Source organism: Pseudopodoces humilis, chromosome 2 (genome assembly GCF_049639895.1).
Source record: "Pseudopodoces humilis isolate 2021_Gansu_Grassland_sample_001 chromosome 2, ASM4963989v1, whole genome shotgun sequence".
Lineage (NCBI taxonomy): Eukaryota > Metazoa > Chordata > Aves > Passeriformes > Paridae > Pseudopodoces > Pseudopodoces humilis.
In genome coordinates, this window is record NC_142201.1 from 101,713,240 (window position 1) to 101,727,612 (window position 14,373).

The 14,373-nt window shown below is 40.6% G+C and overlaps 1 protein-coding gene across 2 annotated transcripts in view; it reads right to left on the minus strand.

Annotated features, from left to right (window-relative positions):
- Positions 1–14,373, minus strand: part of APP (amyloid beta precursor protein) — a 241,395-nt gene that overhangs the window by 105,169 nt on the left and 121,853 nt on the right. For both annotated transcript variants that reach the window (XM_088068704.1, XM_005524152.2), the window contains exons 4-5: positions 9,492–9,604; positions 8,196–8,389 (exon numbers count right to left, since the gene is read on the minus strand). In XM_088068704.1, the coding sequence (XP_087924830.1) occupies positions 8,196–8,389; positions 9,492–9,604 (307 nt within the window). The remainder of the gene's footprint in view (positions 1–8,195; positions 8,390–9,491; positions 9,605–14,373) is intronic.

Sequence of the window (14,373 nt, forward strand, 5' to 3'; positions counted from 1 at the left end):
AGTGAAGTAGAGGTGCGTCTCTTCTGCCATGACTCAAGTGACAGGGTAAGAGGAAATGACCATAAGTTCCACCATGGGAGGTTTAGATTAGATATCAGAAAAAGAAAAAATCACTGAGAGAGTGGTCAGACATTGAAATAAGTTGTCCAGGGAGTTCGTGGAGTCACCATCTCTGGAACTGACCAAGAAACATCTGGATGTGGCACTTGAGGATTTGGTTTAGGGGTGAATATGATGGGGCTGTCTGTTATGATGTTCACAGTTGGACTAGATGATCATGAAGGTCTCTTGCAGTTTTGATCATTCTGTGATCCTATATTCTGCAGGCAAGTCTTTTGGACTCAGTGCTGGACTTCCAATTAAGGCTCAGATTTTAGACTCAGTGTCACTGACAACACTAAGAACAAGGGAAAGAAGGAGGACAGAGAACAACCATCAAGATACACCATGTCACTGCATACTAGATACAAGCATGAGGAAATGCACAGAAAATGAAGGATTTAAGAATCTCTGAAAGATCTGGTCCTCCCCCATGACTTCTTCCTTCACAACCCTCCATTATCCAGCCAGCTTGTCAGCCATGCAGCCCTTCCTACTGCAGGGGGACTGTAATGCCCCAGAGCTCACACAGCCAAAGCCTGGCTTTACTCCAGGTATCTGAGCTGGCCTCTTCCCTCCAGCTATACTTAAAAGCCACCAGCACCATTTGATTCTTCCTAGCTTATCCTATTTTTCTCCATGTTTGAGCCACGTGTGCTTCCTCCAGCAAATGCCAAAGAGAGTATCCATCAAAGCAATAGATATGGAAGATTAGAGCTTTTTGATTACTTGTGTCCTTGGTCAGATATGGTAAAATATAATTGGGTCAAACAATTTGGTGGAGGAAGCCCAGTCCTCTGACAGGCTCCCTCCCTGGAGATCTGCCCCCTAAGATAAGACAAAACTGCCTAGTCATGATGACTAAGCTGTGGACCCCTTCCTGCTTCACGACCCCATGTTATCTATTAACCCCATGTTAACCACTGGTCATCTTACCCCAGTCTCAGACCACTGGTCCCCTTCCTGATTCTCCCCTTCCCTATAAGAACCCCAGCTTTTGCCCAGATCAGGGTTAGTTCATCAGTGAAGTCTGCAATAAAGACTCTCTGAGGAATGCCATATGGTCTCCCATCTCTTGTCTACACGTTGGCTGGGGTAACCCCTGAACAGAGCTGGCTGGGCTGAACAGAGCTGATCACAAGAGCAGAAATCATTTTCTAAAAGAGCTGATCACCTGAAGCCTCTGCCCATGCTCCTAAGGGTTATTCCTGCCTGGAAACCCCATATGGTGGGTCCTTCCTGGGACGTCTATCTGGGCTTGTTGCCGGCAGAAGCTGGGGTCGGACAGATCCCCAGTACCAGCAGCAACACAATTCTACCCTGAGGGCTCTCTTTTTGTGCTGTAATTCCAAATACGTTTTTCCGAGGGATGGAGAGATAAGCAGGGGGAAAAGAATGGAGATGGGATGGAGAGATAAGCATGGGTTTTAAGAACATGGGGAGAGAAACAGTGAAGGAGGATTTAATGTTTTGGACAATGCTTGCCAATAAACACCATGAGCACAAAGAACATCATGGAGTTTGTAGCATTTACTTACTTTTCAGCTGTATTTGCAATTAAGACATCAACATCTTCCTGACTCCTGCCTGCAATATATCTCCCACTGTTTTGGCATGCAGAGACCCAAACAAAAAGAGCTAGTCAAAGTAACACAAAAGGAAAGAGAATTTTTCCTAAAGTGTGAAGTGAAATTACTAACCCCATTAAATTTGACTTTTAAAATTCTTATGCAAATTCTTGCATACTATTAAATTGACTTGCTTATGTGTCATTCTTTAGACTTTAAGGCATTTTTCATAAACTTCTCCCACAGGCAGATATCCCAACTGCCTGTCTGCCTACCTTCTGCAAGGCAACAGTGGGATAGGAGTTTGTGTGTTGTTATAAAAGATCAGGGCACTGTACAACTGAGACCAACTTAACCTCACTTTGTGACAGTGTGATTTAATGGCAGAACTCAGGGGAATTTAGGTAGTAACTAATTTGATGCTGAGGTTGACTTGCAGATGTTTCTGAAGGGAAGACACTGGGTAACACGTGTGTTGATATCCTTGTAGCATGAGTTATAGATGAATATGTAAGAAGAGCAGAAAGCAAAAGAAATTAAATATATACTTCCTCCATGTTTAGTGCAGATTTTATAACAGATTATTAAGCAAAGTAAATCTTCTAGGCCCTGTCACTCCTCTTCCCCAGAGAAGCACAGGGTGTCACCTGGAAGCTGTTCAGCTTAACAGGCACATATACAGTGCTGCTTTCACCACCACAAAATTTGACCAGCTTTAAATAACTTTCAGGATTTCTTGGATTATAATTGAAGGAGGCCATTAGGAAAAAAATTTATTTTTTCCAGATACTACTGACAAAAACCACAAAGCTCTTCATAAAGTCAAGAAGACACATCATTTCAACTACATTATTTTTTTTTCAGCATCTGAAAGGTAAGCACTCATCCTTAAGCTCAGTCTGGTACAGGGTTGCAAAATCAGAGAACATGACTATCATGCTATATAGCACAAATTTGTTTTAGTTGTATTTCACAGATGGCTAATTATCAGCACAAAATAGACTGTGTTCTTTTGGATTATTTATACTTAATATACTTTTAACTTAGTAGTAAAAAAAATACTGTATTAACCATGCTAATGGAAAGTATGAAAAACCATAAAACTTTGCTTGGCAGAAGTTTCTCATAAACTGTAAATCATACCATTATTAAATACACTACTCCCCAAAATGCAACATTTACAACACTATCCCATCATTACATCAGCATTTTATACTTTTTTCACCAAACAGATAAAATTAATTTTGCCTAATCTACTGAGACAAAAGCAATGAGAAATGACATCTCCTATTTTAGACCTTGAAAATATATTTAAATGGTCTAGAAATATTTGAATTAAGGCACCAACTTCTGCTCCTGAGCTATGGGACTTTAGGAAAAGCTTTCCATATAACTCTCAAGAGTGAGACTTACAGTGCTTTGGATTCCCTGCTGTGAAAGAAGGAAAATGATAGCAGACTGCTTTCCTGGTGGGAAGGAAAGCCTGGGAGGTTTGATATACATTGACAGGAAGATAAGCAGAGGCAGATATAAGACAGATATAGACAGAGGAAAACCAGAAGTTTCCAGCTTGGCAGTCACTCCTAAACATGTTCAGCTTTGGACATCAAGGACACCAAAGCTTCCAGCTAGCTCCCACACACAGGCAGGAGGGCCACCAGGCTGTGCTGAGTCAGTCACAAGGGCAGCCAGAGCTTGCAGGTCACTTGAGGGAGCTGCAGCTGTGCAGGGAGAGGTCTGCAGTTGTACTGAAATTCAGCACCTACATCTAACTGTCCCTCAGGCAGATCTCAAGGTAAATTTTAATTAAAAGTCTGGATAGCAACAAGGAACTCCACTGCTTAAAAATGCTTGTGATGTCTTTTTCAGAGTTACAGACTATTTCAGGATGAGCATGACAAGACAATTTCAAAAGCATATGTGGATCCTGCCTCTTGGCCTTATGAATAAAATGGGTATATATATATATATATATATCACCAAAATATACCCTCCCACCTTCCTCCAAGTACTGCCAACAAGCCACACCACAAGCAAGTCACACAGTTTTCCATCCAGACCCAGGTGGTGGTCAGATATTGGGTAGGAAGGACACCCAACTATGAGGTGCTGCAGCCCAAGCTGCCTCCACATGTCCTCTCATAGTGTGGCTACAACATGCAGCTGAGCTTTTCCTCCCCCTGTGGAGAAGAAAACACCCTTGACAAAGCAAAAAAAAAATAAAATACAGTGCATCAGGAACAACTGCTGGGGGTGAAAATACAACAATCTGAAAAAGGACATTTATTAACTGAATGGCTGCAGTGTGCTTTTCTCTACACATTCAGAACCATAAATGCAAATATTTTAAAATTTAGATCTGATAGCTTGAGATATAAAGTTATCTCAAAATAGATCACGCAGATTTGCTGTGTCATAGTTTTGAGAAACAAGATCTGCTTTTCGGCTTCTCATTCCACCTCAAACATGTCCCCTTCACTTTGACTTGGATACCCATGTAAAGTGACAAATGTAGACTTGAGTAAGCACTTCAAACAGAGGTGCTTTAATAGCAGAGAATATTGGCAATTTAGCATTAGCAAAGTGTTCCTGTACCTTACATTTCTTTTCTCCCTCACGATCAGTTTAGGACTAAGTCATATATGTACTGATAGCCACACAAACATATGCTCAGATATGAATAAATATATAAACACACAAAATTTGAATTACCATGTACTGCCATGTAAAAAAAAAAAATATTATATACATATATATATATATATATCACAGAATCACAGAATCACAGAATCACAGAATGACTAGGTTGGAAGAGACCTTCAACATCATTGAGTCCAACTGATGCCCTAATACTTCAACTGAACCATGGCACCAAGTGCCACATCCAGTCTTTATTTAAACACATCCAGGGATGGTGACTCCACCACCTCCCCAGGCAGACCATTCCAGTATTTTATTACTCTTTCCGTGAAGAACTTTTTCCTAACATCCAGCCTAAATTTCCCTTGGTGCAACTTGAGACTGTGTCCTCTCATTCTGTCACTTCTGTCAGTTGCTGTCTGGTGAAAGAGACCGACCCCCACCTGAGAGTGATAAGGTCACCTCTGAGTCTCCTTTTCTCCAGGCTAAACAACCTGAGCCATTCCTCACAGGGTTTGTGTTCCCAGCCCCTCACCAGCCTCGTTGCCTCCTCTGGACATGCTCCAGTGTCTCAACATCCATCCTAAACTGAGGGGCCCAGAACTGGACACAGAACTCCAGGTGTGGCCTCACCAGTGCTGAGTACAGGGGAAGAATGACCTCCCTGCTCCTGTTGGCCACATCCTGATCCAGGCCAGGATGGCATTGGCCCTCTTGGCCAGCAGGGCGCAAGGCTGGTTCATGTTCAGCCAGCTGTTGACCAGAATGCCCAGGTCCCTTTCTGCCTGGGCACTGTCCAGACACACCGTCCCCAGCCTGTAACATTGCAGGGGATTATTGTGACCAAAATGCAGGACTCAGCACTTGGGCTTATTAAATTTCATCCCACTGGACTTTGCCCATTCATTTAAACGTTCCAAGTCTCTCTGCAGAGTCCTCCAACCTTCCAACGGAATTGACACACTCCCAGCTTAGTGTCATCTGCAAATTTACTAATGAAAGATCAATACCCTCATCCATGTCGTCAGTAAAAAATACTGAACAGACCTGGCCCCAGCACAGCCCCCTGAGGGACACCACTGGTCACTGGCCCTCAGCTGGATGCAGCACCGTTCACCACCACTCCCTGGGCCATCCAGCCAGTTCCTAACCCAGCACAGAGTGCTCCTATAACTAAAGTTCAAGAGTATTTGTGGCTCCAATACACTGTGCTGTTCCCAGTGTACTTGGGAAGCTTAAGAGGCAGCAAGAAACATCAGTAAGTCTAAAAGAACTACCAAATGGTAGTTCTGCAGATGAAGGACAAGTGCCCCATAGGAGGATCTTTCATCTTCCTTTTGCAATCACTTCTGTGGGAGGGGAGGATAAAAAAATAAATCACTATTTGCCTGGAATTTCAGAAATGGATAAAAATGCTATTACAGCTCCTGTTCCTAGAGAATATAAAATTCATCACGTTATTCTTGAACTCATCTCTTTAAATATTAAACTGCCTTATGAGGAAGAAAATGGGCTACAACAGTAAATTAAATGTTTAATGACAAATCTAAAAAGACAGAAATAAAGCGGATACCTGTCTTGCAAACAGAAGTACTCTATACCCCTGTGGGCTATTTCACTTAAAATAATTTTGGCATCTTTGATCTTATATGCATAACATGTGCTTTATATAGAGGTGCGTATATATATAATAAGTATGTTACCTATGTAATAGATATGTAAGATAGATCTATCTTGCATATATAAATACATATATATATATATATGTGTGTATGTATGTATGTATGTATGTATATATATAATGAAAAAGCCAAACATTTAAATTAGAACAAAGTCTGCATTCATTTCTTAGAATGAGAGAACATTTAAACACCCAATAAAAAACTAAATTAAATATACAGGAATGACACAGCAACAGTCCAAAGACAGCTTTACAAATCCTACTGAAATGGTTATAAATAGTGACACTGACAGATGTTAAAAGTACAAATCAGAAAAAAGTCTAAAGATATCAATATGAAATATGCTAAGTTCTTTGATGCAGGCTCTTGCATCAAACAGTCTGATCATACACTACTGTTTATGACAGAAAACTGGAAATTACCATGGGGAAATATTTATTTCAAATTTATTCCATTATTCACAAAGGACTCTACCTTGCAACACTTACTAATGCTTTGTCAGGAAAGATTTAGTTGCCCACCATGATATAGGTTCTAATTATTTTAGGTCTTAACGCCACCTCATTGCATCAAATTACAGCAATTTGGACTCTGTCCTTCATCTCTGCACTGTTCTTTGAATTGTTCCCATCTAGATTATTAACAAGTCCAAACATAATACAATTTAGACATATTAACTTTCTGTATTATTCATATAATTTGGTGCCCATTTATTTTCTGGGTACTCCTTGAAACCACTTGCAATCAGACAAGTCTTAAACTTTTTTGTGTGTCATTTGTATAAAAAAAAAGTAGAAATACTGCATTAGCACAGTATCAAGTGCTGAAAGCCTGGGGAGTACAAACAGAATTTGAACACTGATCTTAGTTTATGAAGAAAGCCATCTTTGTAAGTTGTTCGCATCCAGTTGCAAGGATATGACATGGTACTCTCCTGTTGCAGTGTGTTTTCCATTAATGGTATGTTCTGTTATTGCCCAAGGTGATGGTTTGGTCCAAATGAGACCCTCTCACCCCACACTGTCAATCTACCCTGAGTCTCCTGTCAGTCTGTCTTAGGCCCACCACATGCTTGGAATTCCACTTCAGAAATCCCCTAAACTTGATTAGTCCAATTTCCCCCCCTACCTCCCTCACTGGATGATGATTTTGTGAACCCTGCCTTTTACCCTCCCCAGGATATCTCTGATTAGCTGATGCTTTGTACCCTCCCTTTGAACCGCCTCCCTATTTCAGCTGTTGCACACTCGCATTTTCTGTCTTTTGCCCCCAAGATTCCCCAGAGCAATAAATCCTCTATCATCCCATGCAAAAGACGTCCCTCTCGTCCTTGTCTCCTCAGAGCACAGACTGACAGCCAAAAAGCCGTAGAGAAAGTGCTCTAGTCACACCTTGGGTCATCCGGTTCCTGGGGTGTGACCCACTCCTGGAGCAGGCCGAAGTGATAGAGCCAGGTAAGTTCCAGCCAAATGTGATACTCTGCTCTTCCAACTGCTGTCTGACATGCTCAGGAGAGTGATATGAGAAGGCTTTAACAGCACCAGATCACTCAGCTACCACTGAGTGTTACAACATACTTATAACCCATATCCAGCTTCAAATTAGCCTAGGTGCAGAGGGGATGGGAAGGGTAACGACAGGGATGGTAGCTTCTTACCCTTCACTGCCTTGCAAAGGAAACCTCCATGTTCCTTTCTAACAGCAGCATATGAATAAACCTGTCACAGGCTAGATAATAAAACACATTTTCTTTTAGATCATATTTAGAAGCTAATTGTCAGCAGAAAAATATTCTTACAGCAATAACAGCACATAGCTAATGCCTATTACGAATTAAAGCATTTCAAAACTTCCACTGGTTAAGCTGGCTGGTATCTGCTGCAGTACCCCAGACTCCACATGAAACATCTTAGGAGTACACCATTTGTCATTTATTTGTCAAAAATTATGAATTTAAGCATTTTTGTTATAAATATGGCAATAATTCTCACTGAAGAAATTATAAACGCACTAAAAAGTGTGCCTTAAAAGCGTTTAACAATAAATTTTTCTGTAGAAAGCTAAAAATAAAAGGAGTAGAACACTGATGCTTTCAGCTACTGTAGAAGATGCAAGTTCATGTATAAGGTGCAAAGACTCTTCTGTGCCTAGGTAGACAGATTTTTGGCATTTTAATAACAAGTTGAAGGGTACAAAGTCACTGTACCTTCCATCTGCGTAGTCTGCATCTGCACCTCCCCACCAGACATCTGAATCATCATCTTCAGCATCAGCTGAATCAAGATTGTCGCTTTCCTCTGCCAACGGGCAGCAGACAAACTCCACACCACGAAACTTGTCGATTCCACAGGGCAACAGCATGCCATAGTCATGCAGATTCATGCTCTTCTCACTACAGGACTGCAGAAAAGAGAGGAGAAAAAGCAGCTACAATATTGGCATGGAGGAAGACTAAAAAATGTCACAGACCTTGAGAAAATATGAAGGGGCTGCATACTGCAGTGTGGAAACACACTGCGTTGGGTCTAACATCTCTGCCAGTACAGTACTCCTAGCCTTGTTTGAAAACAGTCAGTTTGGCATAATTATACCTCAAAGATACAGTGATGTATGACAGGTGAAAAAATTAAAATAGTTCAGTGGTGCACAGTGATGATGTTCTTCCAGGCTGTTGACATTTCAAGTTTGCAAGTAGTCAAAATGAACTAGAAATTCCCTGTGTGAAGGCTGGTGCCTTAAATGTTTCATTTAAGTATAATTCAAACAAGAACTGAAAATTTGAAAAGCTGCTGATAACATTTCAAACTTCATCTCCCGAAGGTGGAATAATGTACAAGCTAAAAGGTTCCAAAAAAATAAGCAATCAGAAATCCTGGAAACTCATCTCAGTTTTTATTCATAAAACCTCTCTACATAAAGAAAAAAAGTCCAAAGCACATTAGCGATTTTAACACTAAGTTTATTTCTATTTTCAGTAATGCACTGTTAAACTGTAAAAACTCTGTGCCTGCAAAATGTCTTTGGCTAGTCCTAGTTTGATCAGCTCTCCTTTTCTGCTGAATTTGACATAGTGCACTCCCTGAGGTCTGTTTGATCTATCCTGATTTGATACCTGATTGGTATTGGCATACCAATATCCATGATAAATAAGGGATAATATCTACCTGGGAAAATGATTCAAAGCAAATCCTAGGCATTTAGTTCCAGCACTAACACGGGAAAATGGAGGAAGTAGAAAACAGAGTTTGTGAGGAAATGTGAAGAAAAAATAGTGCTATGAAAGAGAGTCAATGTTCAAAGGCCAATGGTAACCAGTCATGGATTCTGTTGTGCTCTGACTTCCATTTCCTACCTTATAAAAAAACCCCAAATGCCATTCACTCACACATTTGAAAGTATTGCTATTTGTTTTCCCTGTCACTGCTATATTTAAAGTCATCCTCAGAAGAGTTACAAAGCTTTAAAGAGGCAAGGCAGGACATTTTAAGACAGATGAATGTACCTCTTTAGCAACAGTATGCCAATGCAGGTGAGTTTCACACACATCCATTCTTTCCTGGTGAAGGAACTTGCACTTGTCTGGCACCAGAAGGGCATCACTCACAAATTCACCCACTGGAAGGGAAAAGAAAAAAAAGTTAACACCCAAGAAATATTAATTTTGCTTCAGATATCTCATCCTGTTAAACCTCTAGCTACTCCTAGCAGCTTTTGTGAATGAGTGGTAGGTTTGCAGAGAATGGAACAGTTTCTAGATGGTGCTTCAATTATGACCTTCTTCCAACTTGCCATTGGAAAGAGGCTCTGGCCTTTCATCTCAGACGCATTTGATTATGAAAACTTCAGCATAATACAACTTGAAGGACCCACTGCAGATATGTGGGATGCAACATGAATTCAGGAGTTGGCAGATCTAGTTCCAGGAAGGGGACTATGGTGGCAGGGAGGGACAACTACCTTTTGCATCTTAATAGCAGCAGGGAGAGGGTATGAAGTGTTCTGAAATACTTCGGTGTTCTACATAAAACAAATGACACCAACACCTTGTTTCAAAGCATTTGAGAATACTTCCATTAATACAGTGCTAACAGCAACACAGTCACCTTTTTGTTGCTGCAGCCTCTTCATTGCATCCTCATTTCATCAGCCAGATGATTTTGGGTTAGCCCAGAAGGTTGATAAGCAAGTAGAGCTCATCAGCCAGGAAGCAAGATGATTAATGATCACCAGAATATCCAGTCAGATCAAAGTGGGTGAAGAGCCTTTTTTTCCCCAAGGACATAAATAACCAAAGGAATTGTTCCATCTTCAGCAGCAGAACAAAAATTTACATGCTTATGAAATAAACACTGCTCACAGCATCAGTACTCAGAAACTCAGGTGCTAAGTAACATGATTTATTACACTAAAATCACTGTAATTCTGTACAATTCCGCCATTGCAATTAAATAACCCCAAACCCTCACAAAGATATTTTATGAAGGAAAATGACAGAGTACTTTAGAGAAGTGTATATACTGAACAGATACTGGATTGTGAAATCACATAACTCAGCTTGCATAAATCAACTCCCTAAAGACCACTTGTTTACAGCCTACAAAAAACTACAGTCTGTGTTATATGAAAGAATCAAGATGGTCCAATGGCTACTAGGATGTAATGATAGGTTAATTGATCAAAACGAGATGATTACTAGTTTGCTGTTGAGTAGAGAGTCATCTCAGGGAGCTGATGAAGTAGCACTTAAGGCTTACAATTAAAATTTCAGTTTAAAAAATAACCAACACCCAATGCTTAGGAAAAAAAAAAGCAGAATTCAATGAATATATATACCTTTGCTGTATACCATACCAAGATGTGTATTTTGCACTAAATTCCTGGCTGTATTTCAGTGCCTTTAATCTGGAGCCCTTAAAGTCAATTAGTCAACTAGGAACTAGTAACTAGTTTCTGTAGCTCAATTAACTAGGAAAAAAAAAAATAATTATTTTTATCCTTCCCTAGCACACCCTAATACCTGCAAATTAATAGAAGCATTTTCTAGAGGTGTCCAGAATTACCTTGCAAAAATAGTAAGTACACTTTCTGGTAACTGTAAATACAAAATCTGCATTTTCATTTAACAAAGTCTCTGTTCCCAATGGTGACACACACAAATCTTGCAGTGAAATTTGCATACATTTGCAACTTTTTTGGGGACCAGCCTGACATATACATGAACTTTCCCAGGCCACAAGTAATTGACAGCTCTTAATGCTTTAATTTAGTCATGTGCCTGAGCAGTGGGCAAGCAGAGACTCTGCTGAAGACTCAAGAGTATGATGATTTCATGCAGAAATACAGTGTCCTGCACCTGGAGAAGAATAACCCTAGGCACCATTGCAGGCTGAGGGCCAATCTGCTGAAGAGAAGCTCTGCGGAGAGGGACCTGGGGGTCCTGGTGGATAACAAGTTGTCCCTGAACCAACAGTGCCCTGGGGACCAAGGAGGCCAATGGGATCCTGGGACACATTGGGAAGAGCACTGACAGCAGTTTGAAGGAAGTGATCATGCCCCTCTGCTCAGCCCTGGTAAGGTACATCTGGAATGCTGTGTCCAGTTTTGGGCTCCTCAGTCCAAGAGACATGGAGCTCCTGGAGTGGGTCCAGTTGAAGTTGCAGAGATGATGAAGGAATGGAGCATCTCTCTTATGAGGAAATGCTGAGGGAGCTGGGGCTGTTCAGCCTCAAGAGGAGATGTCTGAGAGGGAACCTCATCAATGTCTGTCAGTGCCTGCAGGGAGGGATCAGAGGAAGCACCAGGCTCTGCTCGGTGGTGCCCAGAAATGGGACAAGAGGCAGCGGACAGGAACTGATGCACAGAAAGTTCCCTCTGAACATGAGAAAGAACTTCTTCACTGTGCAGTGACCAAGCACTGGAACAGATCATCCAGAGAGGGGGTGCGGAATCTCCCTTACTAGAGATATTCCAAAATCACCTGGATGCAATCCTGTGCCATGTGCTCTGGGATGATCCTGCTTGAGCAGGGAGGTTGAACCAGGCCCACTGTGGTCCATTCTAACCTAACCCACTCTATGATTCTGTGAAAAGTAACACAATTGGATGTACCACTGAGTTGCAGCCACCAAATGGAAGATGGAAAGCTGTATGTCGACAGTTCTGGGCAGTGCAGCTTGGGCTGCAGTGATGTTAAAAGTATGCATAGTATGTAATTAATTTTTTAATAACCACATTAATTTTTGAGCATCTAACTATATCAATCAATTCATAACAATACTCTGTAGAAATAGTAGATGTTCAGATGTCAGTGAAGGTACAGTGTTAGATTTGACCAGCACACAGAAAATGTGCATTACTTTATAGAATAATATTGCTCAAAAATAAAGCAAAAGTATCCTCACAGTAACCCAAATTCTTATTTCAGATGAGTCTCCATGTTGTAAACAATTGCTGAATTTCACGGAAATAAACAATCCATTGGTACAAGCCCTCCTCTGCTTTTTGGAAGGAACAGAGGACCTGGGGAGAAGGATGGCTGCTCATGGTAATACTTCAATATATAGAATTATAAATTACATCTAAAGTAAATTAAGTGTGTGAAAATCTAGGCAATAGTAATCACTTGCAACTTTACATGTGATTTATATTGCCTTCAATGCTACTTTTTTAAAAACTTTTTTCATTCCTTTAATGATAATTACTACTAAAATTTAAATGCAAAGCTTTAAACTTTTGTTCTATTTTTGTTGTTTCTTTTTCAAATAAATTAATGTTCAAGTAGCAGTTTGACAAAGCTGACTGAAGTAATTTGACAACTGCAATGTTTAAATTGCTTGGAGCAGCCCAATAGGAACACAAATCCATCAGAAAGAAGCACTTCTAGCACCTCAAGCTTGCAGGCAAGCTTCCACCAGTATTGTTCCTGTACATGTTTAACTTTCAATTCTGCTGAGTCATAAGATTTCAAGGATTCTTTACTTATTTGAATGATTTACCCACAGATTACACTGGGCAAACAAGCACACGTGAAGGGAGAGCGATCATGCACCTCCTAAGAGAGGCTCCAAAAATAACAAAAAATTGTCATACTACTCTTCCTTGCCAATACATGCCATAACAGAGAGAGCTGTGCATTACTACATTTCGTTGACTGATGGAGCAAACCAGCCCAGTGCTGGCTGAAATTTCTACTATCAGGTGATGGGATTGCCAAATTCCACTGCGATATTATTTTTAATTCCAACACAGTAACACACTAACTTTGCATCATATTGGGCTGGTCCTTAACATCCTGCCTGTGATGCTTAAGCAGGATAAGCATTTCCCTAGGTAGCAGCACTGCCCTTAAAACCCTCCTTGTCCCTAAGCTGTCCCTTTGCCCTTACCAGCACCTTGCTCCTGCTCCCCCAGAGAGTCAGGGTAAACCCTGACCACACCATGAATGGAGGAGCTTTCAAAATTTGTACCAACCACAAAGCATTGGTATTACCACCACCAACACTACCTCTGTCTGCCTTATAACTATTTTACAGTACTTTTCTGCCTTCTTTAGCATCTCTTGTATTTTGATTACAGCTGGAAATCTGTGCAGAGGTACTTTAATAATAAACCATGACGGCACCATTTGTCTGTTGATGAGTTCATAAATCACTACATTCTCTCAGGTTGTCCAACACAACAGTGTAACAGCTACTTGTGTTCCAGTAGCAGCTCACCCACTCTTGCAGGGAAGGGCTGGACAAAACCAGACCCTGCTGGCTTATGGGTTTCTGGCCATCTGGAGAAAACAAAGGCAAGTCCAAGTACCTCACACTAGAACTCTAGAGTGAAAGGGCTAAAATCCTTTAGGTACAATCCATCAAAGTACATTTATCTGGACTAATCAATTAAGTATATGTTAAGAAATATACAAATAATTAATTTGTGGTGGTTATTATGTCTTCATTTTCATAGGGCACCGTACATTAAAAAAAGTTATTTCTTAAATGTTCTTCCTCCTTCCTCTGTAGTTCTTCCATCAGAGACATAAATGGAATTTCAGCTCACTTTGCTACTTTGTTGCCTGACTGAATTTTCTGATGTAATTGTCTTATTTCCCAGATAAAACATAAGATCAGATTTGTTGCATTATGCCGCCAACAGATATTTGTGTTTACATACAAAAAGATTCAAATGCACATCACCACACACTGGCATCTTTACAAACAAAGGAAATAAACATTCTTCAAAAGTCCATAGTATGTCAACAGTTTATTGAAACTTTAAGTTCATTAACTTCTCTCATGCTTTTTACTTGTCTCCCCAATCTTTGAGGAAAAATTTTGCAACATGAAAGAGCAGTGCTAAAGCCCATTACTCTAGCACCATGCCACATGGATTCCTGC